The 16776-nt window shown below is 39.2% G+C and overlaps 1 protein-coding gene across 1 annotated transcript in view; it reads right to left on the reverse strand.

The window, feature by feature from the left end:
• Positions 1–16776, reverse strand: part of LOC127423120 (1-phosphatidylinositol 4,5-bisphosphate phosphodiesterase epsilon-1-like) — a 171673-nt gene that overhangs the window by 48469 nt on the left and 106428 nt on the right. Inside the window, exons 5-9 of the mRNA XM_051667192.1 lie at positions 13641–13957; positions 9579–9724; positions 8609–8867; positions 7641–7849; positions 433–1102 (exon numbers count right to left, since the gene is read on the reverse strand). Coding sequence (XP_051523152.1) covers positions 433–1102; positions 7641–7849; positions 8609–8867; positions 9579–9724; positions 13641–13957 — 1601 coding nt within the window. The remainder of the gene's footprint in view (positions 1–432; positions 1103–7640; positions 7850–8608; positions 8868–9578; positions 9725–13640; positions 13958–16776) is intronic.

A 16776-nucleotide genomic window follows, 5' to 3' on the forward strand; every position in this document is an offset into this window, starting at 1 on the left:
TTTGGGGTCGTTCACACCAAACATATTTTATTGCATCTGTCTGCACTTTTATAATTGTTTTCCTATATAAACATGTGCTTGATGGACATCCTTGACCATTGAGCAATGTCTTGCTTTTTTTTTTTTTTTTGTGCTATGCACAGTAGCGCCACATTTTTAAGATGATGTGTCAGGTTAAAAGAATTTCATATTTTCAAAACGGGCCTCAATTCTGTTCCATTCATTGCGCTACATCTAGTTTTTTTTAACGCAGGGACGCATTTGGTATAAATGGCGCCTTACTGCTCTAGCGATGTACTGTTCAAGTTCTTAATGGAAATTTGGTATGGTAGCACTCCTTGTATTATGTTTTACCTTGGATTAATTGCCTAAATTATTCTCATATGTCACTTTGGATAAAAACATCTGCAAAATGAATAAATGTAAAAGTACCTGGTAGAGGCTAACATACTGCCTCCGCAGCCACTGCAGCCTCTGGTCAGGAAACTTTCTGATCTTCCTGATGGAGTTGAGCAGCTCCTTGATGCCCTCATGCAGCATACGGGCCGTGTGCTTGGGGGCTACAAAGTGTAGCAGTCTATTGTCTGTAGTGTGAAGTCCATATAGCAGCGTGACACTGTTTTCGCTAAGGTTCATGTTACACAGTTTGTGCTGTAGACATACATAGTTAATGTCCACTCCAGGGTGACCCATAAACACAGCCTTCACCACATTAAGGTCCAGGAGCCCATCGGACAGTCCACAGTGCACAGGATGGCCCGGAGGTAAGTGGTCTGAGGATGGTGAGTGTCCCATGAAGCCCCTGGTTCTTCCACCCAGAGTGCAGGTGCTGTGAGGCTTGGACCAGGTGAGGAAACAGTTATCGAGTTGTAGATGGAGGAGACATCGGGCGGTGAGATGGGTCTCAGGGTCATAGTGAATTACGGTTGCTCCCTGAAGCAGGAACTGATGGATATCTGGCTGCAGTGAGAGCACATACCAGGGGATGAGCTCTGTACCGTGACTAAAAGGTCCATGCACCTCTTCTGTGGTCTGGAGGTCAACGTCTTTAGCTAGCTCAAGTGGGTCCCCTTCAGAATCTGAGAGATCCCCTACTAAAAACCTACAGTAGTGACATGAAGCACACAGTGCCATGAGGTGAAGCATAGATAGACGATTGAGTGATTAAATAAACATAACTGTTCAGTGTATTGGAAGTCACAATACCATATTAGTCTCACAAAACAGGTTGACAGAACATACATTAATTAAAATACAATATCTACTAATACTACACAATTTTAGGGGCCATTATGTAATACACTGCAATGATAAGAGTAAAACGGCCTTACATTTTGCATTGTTGCACTCAACCACAGGTTGGCAAGGTACCGTCAACATTACTGAGAATTCACAAGAACAGCTACATTTACAAAGTGAGTGTCTTGGTCTGGGTCTTAGGGGGTCTGTTATCGATCTAGGTCTTAGGGTGGCCACTATCATTCTGGGACTTGGGGTTGGGTCTGGGTCTTCAGGGATCTAGTCTTGGTCTGGGTCTATGGCAGTCTGCTATTGGTCTGGGTTTTTGGGAGGCTGTTATTCGACTGTCTTCTGGTCTTGATATGGGCCTCAAGGAATCTAGTTTTAGGGGGTCTGCTACTGGTCTATGCCTGCGAATTTGAGGGTCTGTTTGACTTTGTCTTGGTCTGGATATGGGCCTCAAGGGATCTTGTCTTGGTTTAGGACTCAGTGGGTATGCTATTGGTCTTAGTCTTTGGGGTCTGTCATTTTACTGTTGTCTTGGTCTAGATGTGGGCTTCGAGGTATCTAGCCTTGGTCTGGGTCTCAGGGGGTCTGGTATTAAACTGGGTCTGAACATCACTTCAACTCTGCAATGTGGCTTCAGAGGCAGAAAATCTGAAGCATTTCTGAGTGCAAACCATCAAACAATTTCAAATAAAACACTACATGCCAGTTAAAAACCAATCCAGTTAGTAAAACCCTTGAATCACAACACTCTGACAACTTACAGGACACGCTCTGAACCAGACGCTTTCCTTGAGAGAGAACAGTAATGATGGAAAGATGAATTGAATGGAAGAGAGAGAGAAAAGGCAGTTGTCTGACTTCACATAAGTGATACGATGAGTACATTTTCATTTTTGCCCAAAAATTGCATGCTTTGATACATAAGAGGTACAAAGTTTTACACACAAGACAGTTCCCAAGAGGCTAGGGAGAAATGTAAAGATAAATACAGGAATATATCAAAGCCAGTCTGTTCAAAATGCAGACTGCCTGTTGAGAGTTCAAAACACTAAGGACAGAATCTAAAACACTGGCAATGATACTCTCCAGAGACCCTTCCTGACACAGTATTAACAATATGAGTGCCTTCCTCCATTTGACAAACTAGCTTCAGCATTAAGTTCAAACTGAGGTAAAAACTCACTGCTTTCAATAACGCTGCTTTGTACATGGCTTAACATGCATAAACAATCTCTGAAACTTGTTCCACTCAGAAACATTTTACTTAAAGGAATAGTTCACAAAGAACTGAAAATAGTCATCATTGTGTCTTTTGAAGCCCATATGACTTTCTTTCTATAAAACAAATGGAGTTATAGCACAGTGTCCAAACTACTCTTTTCCATACAACAAAAATGAATGGTGACAAAGCAAAGCTTTTAAGGTCAGATTTTTAAAGAACAATGACATCAATTTCAGTTTGCTCTGAAAGGTGAATTATCCCTTTAAATAGAAGTTTTTGCAACTTTTGAGTTGTTGTAGAGTTCAGAGGTAACCCTGAGCACTTCTTTCGCTCTCAATTTAAAATGATCTCAAGGCTGTAAGGTGAGGAGGATAAGTAGCAAACAGTAGACATTAGCCGCTTTTCCACTATCGGCCAGTGTGAGCAAGGGCTATCAACTGGCCAGCTGGGGCCAATAGCTTCGGATCACGAGCCGCATGACCAAAATCAATCTGCGTTCCCACCATCGGGCCAATAACTCTGCAGCGTTGCCCAAAAACCCACCCTTAATATGGCGCTGCGGTGCCAATGTCACACACCCCGCCCATTTCACAAGCAAGAGGAAAGCTCAAGCTGAGGTATCATGTTATCTAGAATATCAAGTTTATATCGAATGTAAACATTCAGATAAGTTAACGTTGACAACTTATCGACTAACTACCATGGTGTCCCGAGTGGTCTCTCCACTAATAGCGAGACGCTATACTAGCACACCGTCAAGGAAAGTTCACCGAACCATGGAACGTAATTTCTTTGGGTACCGCTTTGTCCACTGAGCGTTTTAACGGATTTGTACTGTGCCCGCATTTTTTTATTTATTTTTTCGAACCTGTACCGTTGTGCACAGGATACACAACCTGGGAAGTTCAGCAAAACTCGCCTTTGACATTGAACCCGCCTCAATCTCCGGTTGGCCTTGTTTGGCCCAAGGATAATCAGCGGGCCAAAGGCCATTGGCCGTTGGCCCTGAGAAAGCCCAGAGAAGGTACGATGATGCCCTGGAAGTGACAGTGGGAACACAACTGTCCCTGGCACGCACTAGCATGTCCTCATTTGGCCAAATAGTTTAAACTCTGCAACTGATAAAACTTTCAAGCAACCTAGCAAGGGCTTGACATTAAAAACCGCCCACCCACCAAATGCGGCAAGAAATGCGGGTATCTCCATCACTCTTACTAACAAACGCAAGTGGCATTTTCAGAGTTTTTCCTGCACTGAAATTCTGTGAATGTCGGGCCGCCGAAGCAAACAAAATTGTATGCATCTTGCATTCTGTGCTTCATAAGCACAACATTTTCTTCTTGTCTGAAACACAGGCAGGTCTTTTGCACGGTGCGATTAATGGTTTTCGCATGATTTTGAGCAATCACAGAAACATTGGCACGAGTGAACCGCTCTGAGCAATACTATTGTATCTCTGGATAGCGTGCATCAACCAGGCTTCCCTCATCATCCATGCTTTATCATTATGCATGCTACAGAGATAGGATGGCACAGAGGTGATCACATGCTAGATTCAACCAGGCTTCCCCGATATTGCAGTGCAGATTACAAAACTTACGTAACCTATTAGAAATTTGAACAGATTGTTCTACATTACAGTGCTAAGCTAGGCAGCCTCGACATTATGAACAGCACTGAAGAGGAAAAGGGGGAAAAAACATTTTGGCATGTACCAACATAAATTACAAGACTTTTCAATCTACAAATCATCATACTTACTAAAATGTATCATGTTTTTTACTATAGTAACACTAACTGGTAATATGGCTAGTGAAAATGATGAGTGGCTAATGACTTTGGAACACCACTAACCACATTGGTCAGTGAGCCAAAAAGTTAATGTCAAGCCCTGAACCCAGCCATAACATTCAAACATAATGGCTTGAAAATGAGGAAGAGCTGAGGAGATCTAGATCTATAAGTTCCATTTACAGTACAAGGAAAGTCTTTTTCTTCCACATTAGTCAGACATGGGTGATGGTAAAACATTCCAACAAATTCCTCTGCTTTTGTTTGTAGAAAAATTGTACAAGTAGAATGATCTTAACCTCAAATAAATTTTAAATGTGTTAGTGAACCACCTTCATATAAACGCAATGCATTGTACTGGGTTCCATACCACTGGGCCAAAAGATTAAAATGCTGATGAGCACAGGTAAGGGTAATGAAATACTGTAACCCAAACCTCTACGCAAAGAGCCTTTTAATGGTATTATAACAAACTGTGAATGCTTCTGCAGATAGGTGTTAAACTAAACATCAACTATATCATACATTTCATACAGATATGCAATATCTGCAAACAGGGTCCAAAAAATAACACTTGCCAAGTGCCACATGCAAGTATAAACTGGGGAGTAAATAAAATGTCACTAGCCATTTGAGCAGTAACTTCATTAGGAACTGCAACAATGCATTATTCAAAATCACAAAAATTACTGTCTGACCCTTGCTGTTTTTCAAACTGTCTGTCACTTTTGTTTAATGTACGTGACATGAACGATTCAAATCAAAGACATACAAATTCTCTAATGAAGATGCTCTAAAAAAGCTCATTTACTGTCACGACTCATGCGTTAAAGGGCCGTCTGCACTGACAGTAGTTTGAAGTGACAGTGACCTCAACTTATTCATTTTCAATGACAGCTGATTTCCAGCGACATAAGCAGAATCGATTGTTGGCGATGAGACAAAGTTTATGCAAATGATCAGTTTTTATACAAATGAGTAGTGACGCAATGCAACGACTACCAACAAGAGTGCAGACATCGATCTGCCATCAGATACGGTTGGATTAGGGTTGCAAATTTTAAGACATTTCCTTAATCGACAGTCATTAACGTTAATGAATGAAAAATTATTAATTATTAACAATGACAAACTGAAAGTGGTGTATAGCTTGAAAGACACTAATTTGTCTTCAAACAAAACTTTATTTATACAAAATTTGATTTCTGACTGACCAACTGTTTTAATGCAAACTTGAAAACATTAACATTGCACCAGAGAAAAATTCCTTTATGTAGAATGAAATGTGAAAACAGCCACCGAAATATGTTAATGTTGCCAACTGTTTAAATATCATTCAAATAAATACACTTAAGAAATGCAAGTATTGGTATTTTCTTCTTAAAATATGTTCAGTTCAGTGTATTATAATACATTTAGGATATGTTTAGTGTGAATATGTGAATTGTTTCATTTACTGTTAATGTATTACTGTTAATAATAACTAAACCGAAAATACAGATCAAGTTCATAAAAACTTCACGCTGTAGATTGTGGGATATTTCAGATCTTTTTTATTTGAAATTAAGTCAAATAATAACACGCTGTGTGAATACAGTAAATAACACCCCTCTACACTGGTGACGGTGAGATTTCAGGTGAAGAACTGACGAGAATGTTGGTCTGGATGATACAGGGAGATCGGAGGATTAACACTGCTTGTTGTCATGTTGTACTTTAACACACTATCACGGTATGCCGTAAACGTAATGTTCATTTACCGATAAATGCTCCATGATTATACTGAGCCTGCTTCATCTTTACAAGCAAGGAAGTTACGGATGCACATTTGTGTTTTGGACAGGACGTGAAATGCTTCTACTTCTACATAGACTATATAGCCTTTTCACAATATGCTGTCATGATTACTAAATGCATTTGTGTCTAAATGTATTAATCGATGATCGATAAGCTTAATCGCTCAAATTATTAATGACCAATAATCGATCATAGATTAATTATTAACAAAAGTGGTCGACCGATAGATATATCAGCAAGTCAGCTGATTTGCAGGCAATTTGGTATTTTTAAATTATCACCATCGGCCAATACATTTTCCAGTTTGGTCGATTAGTTTCTTAAGCCACAACAGCACAGAGAATCACCTGCTTGCACAAAGGAGCAGTCTGAGACATGTAAATGACACAAACTTTGTTTTGTTGTTACGTTCCATCGTGTTACCACAATAATAGACCATTGTGCAACAGTCTCATTTAAACGGACCTGCTCTGCCACATCTTCAGCACTTTGCGAGACCTAGGGAGGAATATGTGGTCGGGGGTTTCATTCTTTCTCTCTCTCTCTCTCTCTCTCAACTGTTCCCTGTAACTGTTTTGTCTAATGATAAAAAGGCACATATAAAACTTATATCATATATCGTCTGCAAATATGTGGATATATCGTTTAAACGATATAATTCATAAACCTAACTTGCACAAATCCGTTTTGTTCCTGTAGAACGCTCTCTCTCTGAAGCACATATTATAATACCCTGGATCAAAACTGTGTCCCTCTGACTCTGAATAATGTGAGACGATCAGTCTGTGACATTCCAAGCAGGTTATTCGGGCCGAGTAAACTGGAAGAGGTCAGAAGATTTCTGCTCTCGATGGATCCACACGAGAGCGATAGAGCAACTTAAAACTAAAGGTAAATGTCATATACACTGTGCACTGTAAGTACTGTATTTGAATTTGTTTGATTCGGTCTTTTGTGAGAAAATGTGATTGCTAATGTGCACATACCATCCGTGGTTGCTGGACTACTGTGTGCACTGTTGTTATTTCCTTCTTCCTAATGTATTACAATTTCTTTATGTGCAAACAATTACAAAAAGGGGAAGACTAAACAGAAAACAGGAGAAACTGTTATCTACCACGAGATGTCATTTATTATTATATTAAATTGTGCGATAAATCTGTATTATATTAGCCACCTGCTTTCTGGATATCGGCCTTTAAAAAACAAAACAATCGGTCAACCCTCTAATTAACATCCCTAGGTCGAATACATTAGTAAAAGAGATTCAGTGACCTCCAACGGTTTAGTCCGTGTCAGTGTGTCAGACAAGGGTAAATACACAGATAGATACACAATGGAATAAAAAGGGGACAAAAATATATATTTTAGTTAAAACGGTAACAGTAAAGTTCCATTTGTTAACATTAGTTAACAACATTAGTTAACATGATCTAACACACATTCATAGCCGGTAAAAAATATTTTTGGCTGTCCGTTTTTCAATGTACTCATCACTGGCAAGTGTAGATCATTGTTAATTTTGGACCCTGTTTGCAAAAGAATGGTGAATTTCTCCTTGGTCTTTCTGAAGGTCACTCACTGGTTTCTGCTCTTGTCTTTGAAGGGGTTCTTGAGGCAAGCGTTGATTTCTTGCGTCCTCTCCTCAGGCTCTTCGGCCTCTAGGCTTCGATTGCAGCTGCGAATCGTCTGCAGAATATTACTAACGGTTGCCTCCTTGTCTGCGCTATGGAGCCCGTCGCTCCCCACCCTCTGCAAAAAGTGCTGCTGGCCGTTGTAGTCTGTGACGAACTATGGAAGGCAAAGTGCACTTCATTTCACTGACATTCAGCAGACAATTTTAACAAAGCGACTTACAAACATTCAAGGTTTACATGTTATTACTAACAAGGTCATGGGTCCAAATCCCAGGGAACACACACAAGTAATAATGGGTGTTCCCTGGGATTTGGACCCATGACCTTGTTTCTAGTGCTCGACTAATGTAGAAAGCCATTGCACTCTTGCTTGCGGAAGTTACGTTGCTTTGTGTTACCTGAAGGCGATCACATTGACACTTCCTACTGTAAATCAAGAACATTTTTTCAGTTTTGTGTTCAATATGCATCAGTGGGTTAGTGAACGCACCGTGGGCGATCTGGGGACGAGCCATCTAAGGCTGAGACTAGTGGTCTACCAGTTTAGCTACAGGAAAATCTAATCCACCACAGAGATTCTAAACAAAAGAAAATAGCCACAACTATGGACTATATGATATGGTTAGATTTATGGGTTTTAAAAAGCTTTTCTGTCCTCTAAGATGATTTATTGGTCACCAGAGTGACAAAACTTCTTTTTCCCAGTTAAATCAATTTTATGTCTTTTTGTTTTAATCCAGAAAGCAATTTAGCAGGCATATTAAATGTTTGATGAAAAAGGTAATTATGGCTCCAGTCAGCTAAAATTCTCTCAGGATTATTATTGTAACTGTAAAAGGCTATTAAATTTAACTGCGGTGAGACAATTTCCTGTCTTAGTCATTATCAATTTATAAGAATACTTAATCCTCACCTCAACAGAGTCTTCCTGAGAATCAAAAGACGGACGGAGTGCAATAATGCTGGCCGCACCATCTAGAGCCTCACTGAGTTCCTTAAGGAACACGCCACAGAAGGGCACCACTTTACATCCTGGGATGTTGAGAGCACGGTTGACCACTTTCTTGTACTCAGTTGAAGACTCGTGTTGGGCCATGGCATCCTTCAAACCACGCATGGTCTCAATATCCGCCTGGTCCATAAACTGCCACATCTTCAGCACTTTGCGTGACCTAGGGAAGAATATGTCATAAGCAGGGCCGTAGCTACAAATTCTGAACCTTTTGCGTGTACTGTATGTTGCTCTAAGGTTTATGCTTAAAACAAGAAAAAAAAACTATTTGCCAATGGGGTAACAAAAATAAAGAAAAAACAACTGCATTTAGCTAACCCGTTGGCAAAAAGCATTTTTGCTTTAAGTATAAACCTCATACATTTTTTTTTAGATTTCTTTGAAAACAAGACTTAATATCTTGTCACTTCGCTTCTTAAGTTAATGTATATTGTTTTAAGGATATTTAGATATTTTTACCAAAATGCAGAAAAACAGAGCAATGTTTTGAAAGTGCCATATATCAAACTACTGATCTGGAGAGTGGGGATGGGAACAATATATTAAAATATTAAAACTACTTGCATCACACAGAGCAAGATTAGTGACATAAAACACATTTAATTAAATTCTACTGCGACTGATATGAGGCCCCCCTGGACCTTCAGGCCCCTAGAATCGTTCCAACCCTTCACCCCATTAGCGACGGCCCTGATGGTAAGACTGAACATTTTGCATGTTACAAATGTGTCGTCAAAGACAAATCAACGACTCCAAGCTCCTCAAGAATGTTCCCCACTTCGTTCAGCATCCCACAATCCAAACAGAGGGGAACATTAATTCTTAAGATGTTATTTTTTTTAACCAAGCACTTAAAGGCATCATGCCATACCTGAGACCAGCCAAGAACTCCATGACCGCATTGTAGTTGCCCATGTTCCAGCAGCACTTTGCCACGTGGACGAGATATGAGAAGACTTCCCTCTTCTCCTCCATGGACCCAGCTGTGAGGATGAGCCAGGTCACCCACGAGCTGACCTAAACACAAAATAAACACTTAATAATTAGGAAATTCTGACAGAAGGACAACTATAACAGTTAGAACAATTTTTTGACTAATGAACCTTATTCAGTAGCGACTAATTTTCCATGGGAATGACAATGAGGCTGCGAGGGATAGATTTACAGTCTATTTAATGTGTTGTACTGCTGATTAAACCTTTAAGCTCGGATGGGCCCGCCAAGAAAAAAAATATTTAAAACTACAGTCTTGACCAACACAAAATATGTATCGTTTTAAAGCTTAGCTGTGCTTTACAATGCATAAGAATCAGAATCAGCTTTATTGCCAAGTATGCTTACACATACAAGGAATTTGTCTTGTTGACAGGAGCTTCTAGTGCACAACAATACAAAACAGCAACAAGACATAGATAATAATTAAAAATAATTACAAACTGAATAAAAAAATTAAATAAAAATTGAATAGAAAATAAAGTATATATAGAATACACAATAAGACATTATATATACACAGTTGTGCTCAAAAGTTTGCATACCCTTGGAGAATTGGTAATATATGTACAATTTTTAAAGAAAACATGAGTGAGCAGGCAAAACACATTTCTTTTATTTCTTATGTGATTCGTATTCAACTGTAGGTTATAACAGAATGGCACAATCATAAAACAAAACTTGGCAACAAAGAAAAAAATGAAATGACCCCTGTTCAAAAGTCTGCATACCCTTAGTTCTTAATACTGTGTATTGCCCCCTTTAGCATCCATGACAGCATGCAGTCTTTTGTAATAGTTGTCTATGAGGCCCCAAATTCTTGCAGGTGGTATAGCTGCCCATTTGTCTTGGCGTTTGAGATCTCCCCAGAGTGGCTCGATGATATTAAGGTCAGGAGACTGTGATGGCCACTCCAGAACCTTCACCTTTTTCTGCTGTAACCACTGGAGGGTCAACTTGGCATTGTGCTTAGGGTCATTGTCATGCTGGAAAGTCCAAGAGCGTCCCATGCACAGCTTTCGTGCAGAAGAATGCAAATTGTCTGCCAGTATTTTCTGATAACATGCTGCATTCACCTTGCCATCAATTTTCACAATATTCCCCGTGCCTTTAGAGCTCACACACCCCCAAAACATCAGTGAGCCACCACAATGCTTCACAGTGGGGATGGTATTCTTTTCACTATAGGCCTTGTTGACCCCTCTCCAAACATAGCGCTTATGGTTGTGACCATAAAGCTCTATTTTGGTCTCGTCACTCCAAATTACAGTGTGCCAGAAGCTGTGAGGCGTGTCAAGGTGTTGTCGGGCATATTGTAACCCGGCTTTTTTGTGGCATTGGCGCAGTAAAGGCTTCTTTCTGGCAACTCGACCATGCAGCTCATTTTTGTTCAAGTATCGCCATATGTGCTCCTTGAAACAACAGAGCAGAGCAGCCTGTATTTCTCCTGAGGTTACCTGTGGGTTTTTCTTTGTATCCCGAACAATTCTTCTGGCAGTTGTGGCTGAAATCTTTCTTGGTCTACCTGACCTTGGCTTGGTATCAAGAGATCCCCGAACTTTCCACTTCTTAATAAGTGACTGAACAGTAATGATTGGCATTTTCAAGGCTTTGGATATCTTTTTATATCCTTTTCCATATTTATAAAGTTCCATTACCTTGTTACGCAGGTCTTTTGACAGTTCTTTTCTGCTCCCCATGGCTCAGTATCTAGCCTGCTCAGTGCATCCAAATGAAAGCTAACAAACTCATTGACTATTTATACACAGACACTAATTGCAATTTAAAAAGCCACAGGTGTGGGAAATTAACCTTTAATTGCCATTTAAACCTGTGTGTGTCACCTTGTGTGTCTGTAACAAGGCCAAACATTCAATGGTACGTAAACTTTTGATCAGGGCCATTTGGATGATTTCTGTTATCATTATGATTTTAAAAGGAGCCAAACTATGTGATAATAAATGGTTTCATATGACCACTATCCTTAAATAAAACACTATCCTTTTTTGCATGATCAGTCAAATTTTCAAAATCAATGCCAAAATTTCACAATTTCTGCCAGGGTATGCAAACTTTTGAGCACAACTGTGTACATATATATATATATATATATATATATATATATATATATAGACACACACACACATACATATATACGCACACACACACACATACATACATACACACACATATATGTAGTGCAAATCTAAATACAAATCTGTTATATACAGTGCAAGGGAATGTAATGGCAGAAGAGGTTGGATGTGTTGGATAATTATAAAAAAGACTAGACTGTGAATTGCACATAATTATTGCTCAATGCATGTAGGCATTATGACCAAAACTTAACAAGTCCTTTGAAATTTGCAGATAAAAATCAGAAGTGATCCATTTGATAATTGTTTAATAATTTTGCACTGCATATTTTATTGTAATCGGTAAAACATCAAACTGATCAAATAGCCGTGTGATATATGTCATTGGAAAGCTCTCAAAGAGTAGAATACAACAAGCCTATTTGTTTTACTCACAGACATAAATATAGTGAGTAATAGCTAAGTATGTCTTTGACATGCATGTTACATGTAAACAGGTGTTGCTTATATGCCACATTTTCGCATATAATTTCACAAAAAAAAAAAAAAAAAAAAGGAACATAAAATATTCACATGCCATTTAGACAAGGTGATTATCTTTAAAATGAGCCCACACACAACGTAATCGGATACATATATCATAAGATAATCCACATGAAGCAGAATGTGCACACAGGACATAATGCGCTATCTGGCTAAAAACACATTCGCTTTCCTGGATCAGATGACTTTATCGGACATGTAGTAGTACATTGTTCAGCATCATGGAATGTTAAAACAATTGTATTAGGATTCAGATCGCTGCAACCAGAGGTGAACGTCATCCAAATATGGGCAGAGAGGATTGTTCACTCTAATTATATATGGCCTCCAGCAGATGGTGCCAAGTACATGACACAGACTGGAACTGAATGAGATCTCGTTACTCATACCTGCATGCTTTAACTAAAGGTATGGTTTCTATCCATTGTTGTATTTGCATGTGTAATTAGTTCTTATATACAATTATGGTGTATTATTTGTTTGGAAAATCTACCTAAAAAATATTAATAGAGAGAGCTGTTAATTGGATCTAAGCTACACACACACCCTTCATATGTCAGAAAAAGAGCTTACATGAGGGAAAATCCCATCACATTTTAAAATTGAAATATTAGATTTTCCTTTAAATCAAGTTTAAAACAAGCTTGGAAATTAGACCAATTAAATTCCTTATTTGGCTTTCAACACAGCAGATAAATAGAGTGAGGAGAATAGAGAAAGTAAACAAGTCAATATAAACTTCATTAAAATCAAGCCTGGTTTCATCAGCTAATTTGTTCACCTTTGTGGCCAAGAACAACTGTATTCCTCAAGAGTTGCTCATTAAGGCCTGATGGAAGCAGTTCCAGTATCATTAATGATACTTTCATAGGCATCACTATTACTATTGCTCATAGTCAGGGTTAGAGATTTGAACAAACCCTACGCATTATAGTAGGCACAAAACTCATCTTGAATAATAACAAAAATCATGGCTTGTTTAGGAGGTGTGTGCAGTTACTTTTCTAAGTGACCAGACTAAAGGTTTTAACATTACGGACGATAAAACAGGTAAAAAAAAATTCCCTTTTGGATTCAGGCCAGAAAGCAACCACTCAGAACACCCTAACAAGCTTATTGCAATGACTAAAAACCTCTCCGAACACCACATACTGTAAACGCATTCGACCGCAATGCATTTGTAGACGCTAATATATACGCTCCTGGATGGCTGAGACCAGAAGTCAGCTGCCTTTGTAGGCAGTACACAGCAAGGCAGCTCACAGTGGCAATGTGTGAGAGTGATATTAATGAAGGCTCACCTCGTTGAATCGTGTGACGAGGTCTTCCACTGTGTTGTGGTGTTCGTTCTGGGAGGGCATGATTGGAGCGGACAGCGAAGCTTTGAGGTGCGGGTGGCGTTTCTGGCACTCGGGGCTGCCCAGGTCTCGTGTTAGAAAGCTGAGGTAGTCAAGGGGGAAGACACGACGATACAGATGCTGTTCCTGCTCTGTCAGGATGGTGGCGATCTCCTCCGGGAACTGGATCAGATGCCGCAGGTTAGCCAGCTCCTTGCTGATACCCGTCACGGCTGACGGGAGGATGCTGGAGTTTGCCATGGAACTGTACAGCTGCCGTTCTGAGAGAGAGAGAGAGAGAGAGAGAGAGAGTGAGAGAGAGAGAGAGAGATACATTGTCTACATTCACACAGTCAGTGTTTGGTTTTGACAATAGTATTTACTAAAAGAAATGACTGTCAAAATCAGGTACGTAAAAAGGAGCAGACTGAGTATTGTACGTATAAAGGAGGAACCGAAGTCAATCCTCTACTCTAACTCTAAATACTGGCTGTATAGTGACAGAAACAATGGTAAATATCAAGGCTTTATTTTGCTTCTTAAAAATAGTTTTATTCTCCACTGTTCAGAATTTCAGACAACTCTCTAGTTCCTTCTTTAGTCAAGTTTACGCTTTCGGACAAAAACACTCCTATGGGAAAAAAAAAAAAAAAAAAAAAAAAAAAACCCTAACCCTCATCGTTTTCATAACTGTACTGTATTGAAACCAAATTGTATTTAACACTCTAAACAACACTGAAAACCATATTCTGCTGCTATGAGAGTGAGCATAGTCATTGTGATGGGATTCACTAAAAATGGGAACCATTCTAAAGCTACATCAAAGGGATTTTTTTATCACATGCCCCTTTGATGGCATTTATAAATTCAATCAACCACTTCCACTTCAAGATTCAAATCAATATTCTTTACAGGCACACGACAAGGTTGGTGGTAACTGTGTTCAGTGCAGTGCAGGATAAACACAGACATACATAATCCAATCATAATCCAATAAAGTACAGTATTTACACAGTAATTACAAGGTTATGGAGAGTACCGCAAAAGAGGAATCAAATCAAATAAAGTAAACTGTGAGACACTGCAGTCCAATCAGTGCAGTCCAATAAAAGTGGAAGACACTATACAGGCCGGACTTTTAAGTATCCACCATAACCCATGTGCAGTGACACTAATGAACCATTTCTTAAAAACACTGGTCACAGGCATACTTCATTTAGCCACAGTATATTTACATATTTTAACAGTTTCCTCAAGTCTCACCTGAGACAGTCCTTTTTCACAGTCCGGGTTTTGGAATGCGGATGTAATTGATTGCAGGGTAAACTTTGACAGCGTTTTATGGGAGACCACAGCAAATATTATTTTCAATTACCCACTTGCTTAAAGAGCAAAAGAAAAAGTACACTATTACATTTGAATGACTTTCCAAAAAAAAAAAAAAAAAAAAAAAAAGAGTAGTGGATTAAGACTGTCAGATGGGAGTAGATGCCAAATGTACTGTCACACTCTCAGCAGCTGTAATCGAAACCCCCTTGCAGCTGTGGTAATTCGTTTTTTAAAACTAATTCCAGGGTAATATAACACAAAGAATAATGTTATAAACTTGCACTCAATATTTAAAAAAATGATCATATAAAAAAGTTTGCAAGATTCACACTGCTAAATAAGGTGGAAACGCATCTTCTCAGTCTGAGAAAAAGGTCTTTTACAATTAGAAAACTGTTGGTATGGCGCTCTGAGCCAGGTCAAGCAAAAATAAAATAAATACTGTGAATCATGCTTGTCTGGACAGTGTCAGCTGTCAAAGGGTGTGTTTGTAGGTTCCTACGGCACTGTGCGCCGCCATGGTGACCGCCGGAACAGGAGGGGAAGAGAGAGAGTGCCGTTTGTGTATCCTGTCTGAAGTCTTCTGATTGGACAGGAGTGTGTGTTTCTAGAACACTCTGAAGCTCTGTTCTAACACCTAGTGAGCTGCCTTGCAGTCTACAGTCTACATAGTCATTGCAGGGTGATGGAGCACCTTCTAAGAGGCCGTTCAGAACAAATGCATTCTTGCAACAGGAAAAGCAAGACAGCACAACGACTAGAACAGAATGTAGGTGTCTTGAGGCACGCTTTTAACAGTTGAAGTTCTTTTTAACTTGGCACGGCATCTAAAAAATGTGGCGCTCCTGCGCAAGGAGCTGAAATACAGTGAGACGCAGCACAACGCTCAAAAACGCCCATCTAGTGCATGTTTACATAGTAAAACAATTAAACAACAGTGCGGATAGATACAAAAACCGAGTATTCAAACTGAAATGGAAACGTATAAGTTGTTTAGAATGCTCTACATAGGCAGCAACAAATAATGCTCTTAATGGCGAAATGCACATGAGACTTGACTCACAACGGTGCAAGCATGTTGCTAAGCTAACAACAACAAGCATAGGCAAAAATACATAGCACATACAAATATTGGACAAACTCTTTAGATTAAACTATTTTATAGATACAGTACTTTTCAGTATTGAATTAAGCATATTTATAATCGAACTTTCACTTCGTCCGCCATCTTGGATGGATTTATTTTTAAATGAGCATGCGTCGCAGTGCATTATGAGATTGCCTTCTTCATGAAGCATACATGTGATGCTCCTTTATTACTTGGCTAATAGAAGGTATCTTAGAAGTCAGCATAATAAATCTGCCTACCTTTCGGAACAGCCTTTGCATCAGGCGTTCGCCTATGATGCCTTAAAATACTGTCTAGGTAGGCAGCTTACAAGGTTTTGAAACAGACTGAGAGCGTGAACACAAACGCAGTGAAATCCTCTGTAGTTTGACTCTGTGAAATGTGCAATTCCGTGCTAACAAAGTTAAAAAAGCTTTCTCATACCTGTTTATTGACATTCAGTACAGTATTTATTCTTAAAAAACTGAACTGACGTTCAAAGAGAGTTCAGGAGATTTGTTTCACGCAACATCACCGCATAAATGTTCTCTTGTATCCATTTGCATACCATTAACCAACACATGTCTTGTTTCCTTTTCTCTTCACACATGGCATCTTTTGAAGCAAAATGGAGGGAAATTAATACACTTCATTAAGCTGTGA

Source organism: Myxocyprinus asiaticus, chromosome 32 (genome assembly GCF_019703515.2).
Source record: "Myxocyprinus asiaticus isolate MX2 ecotype Aquarium Trade chromosome 32, UBuf_Myxa_2, whole genome shotgun sequence".
NCBI lineage: Eukaryota > Metazoa > Chordata > Actinopteri > Cypriniformes > Catostomidae > Myxocyprinus > Myxocyprinus asiaticus.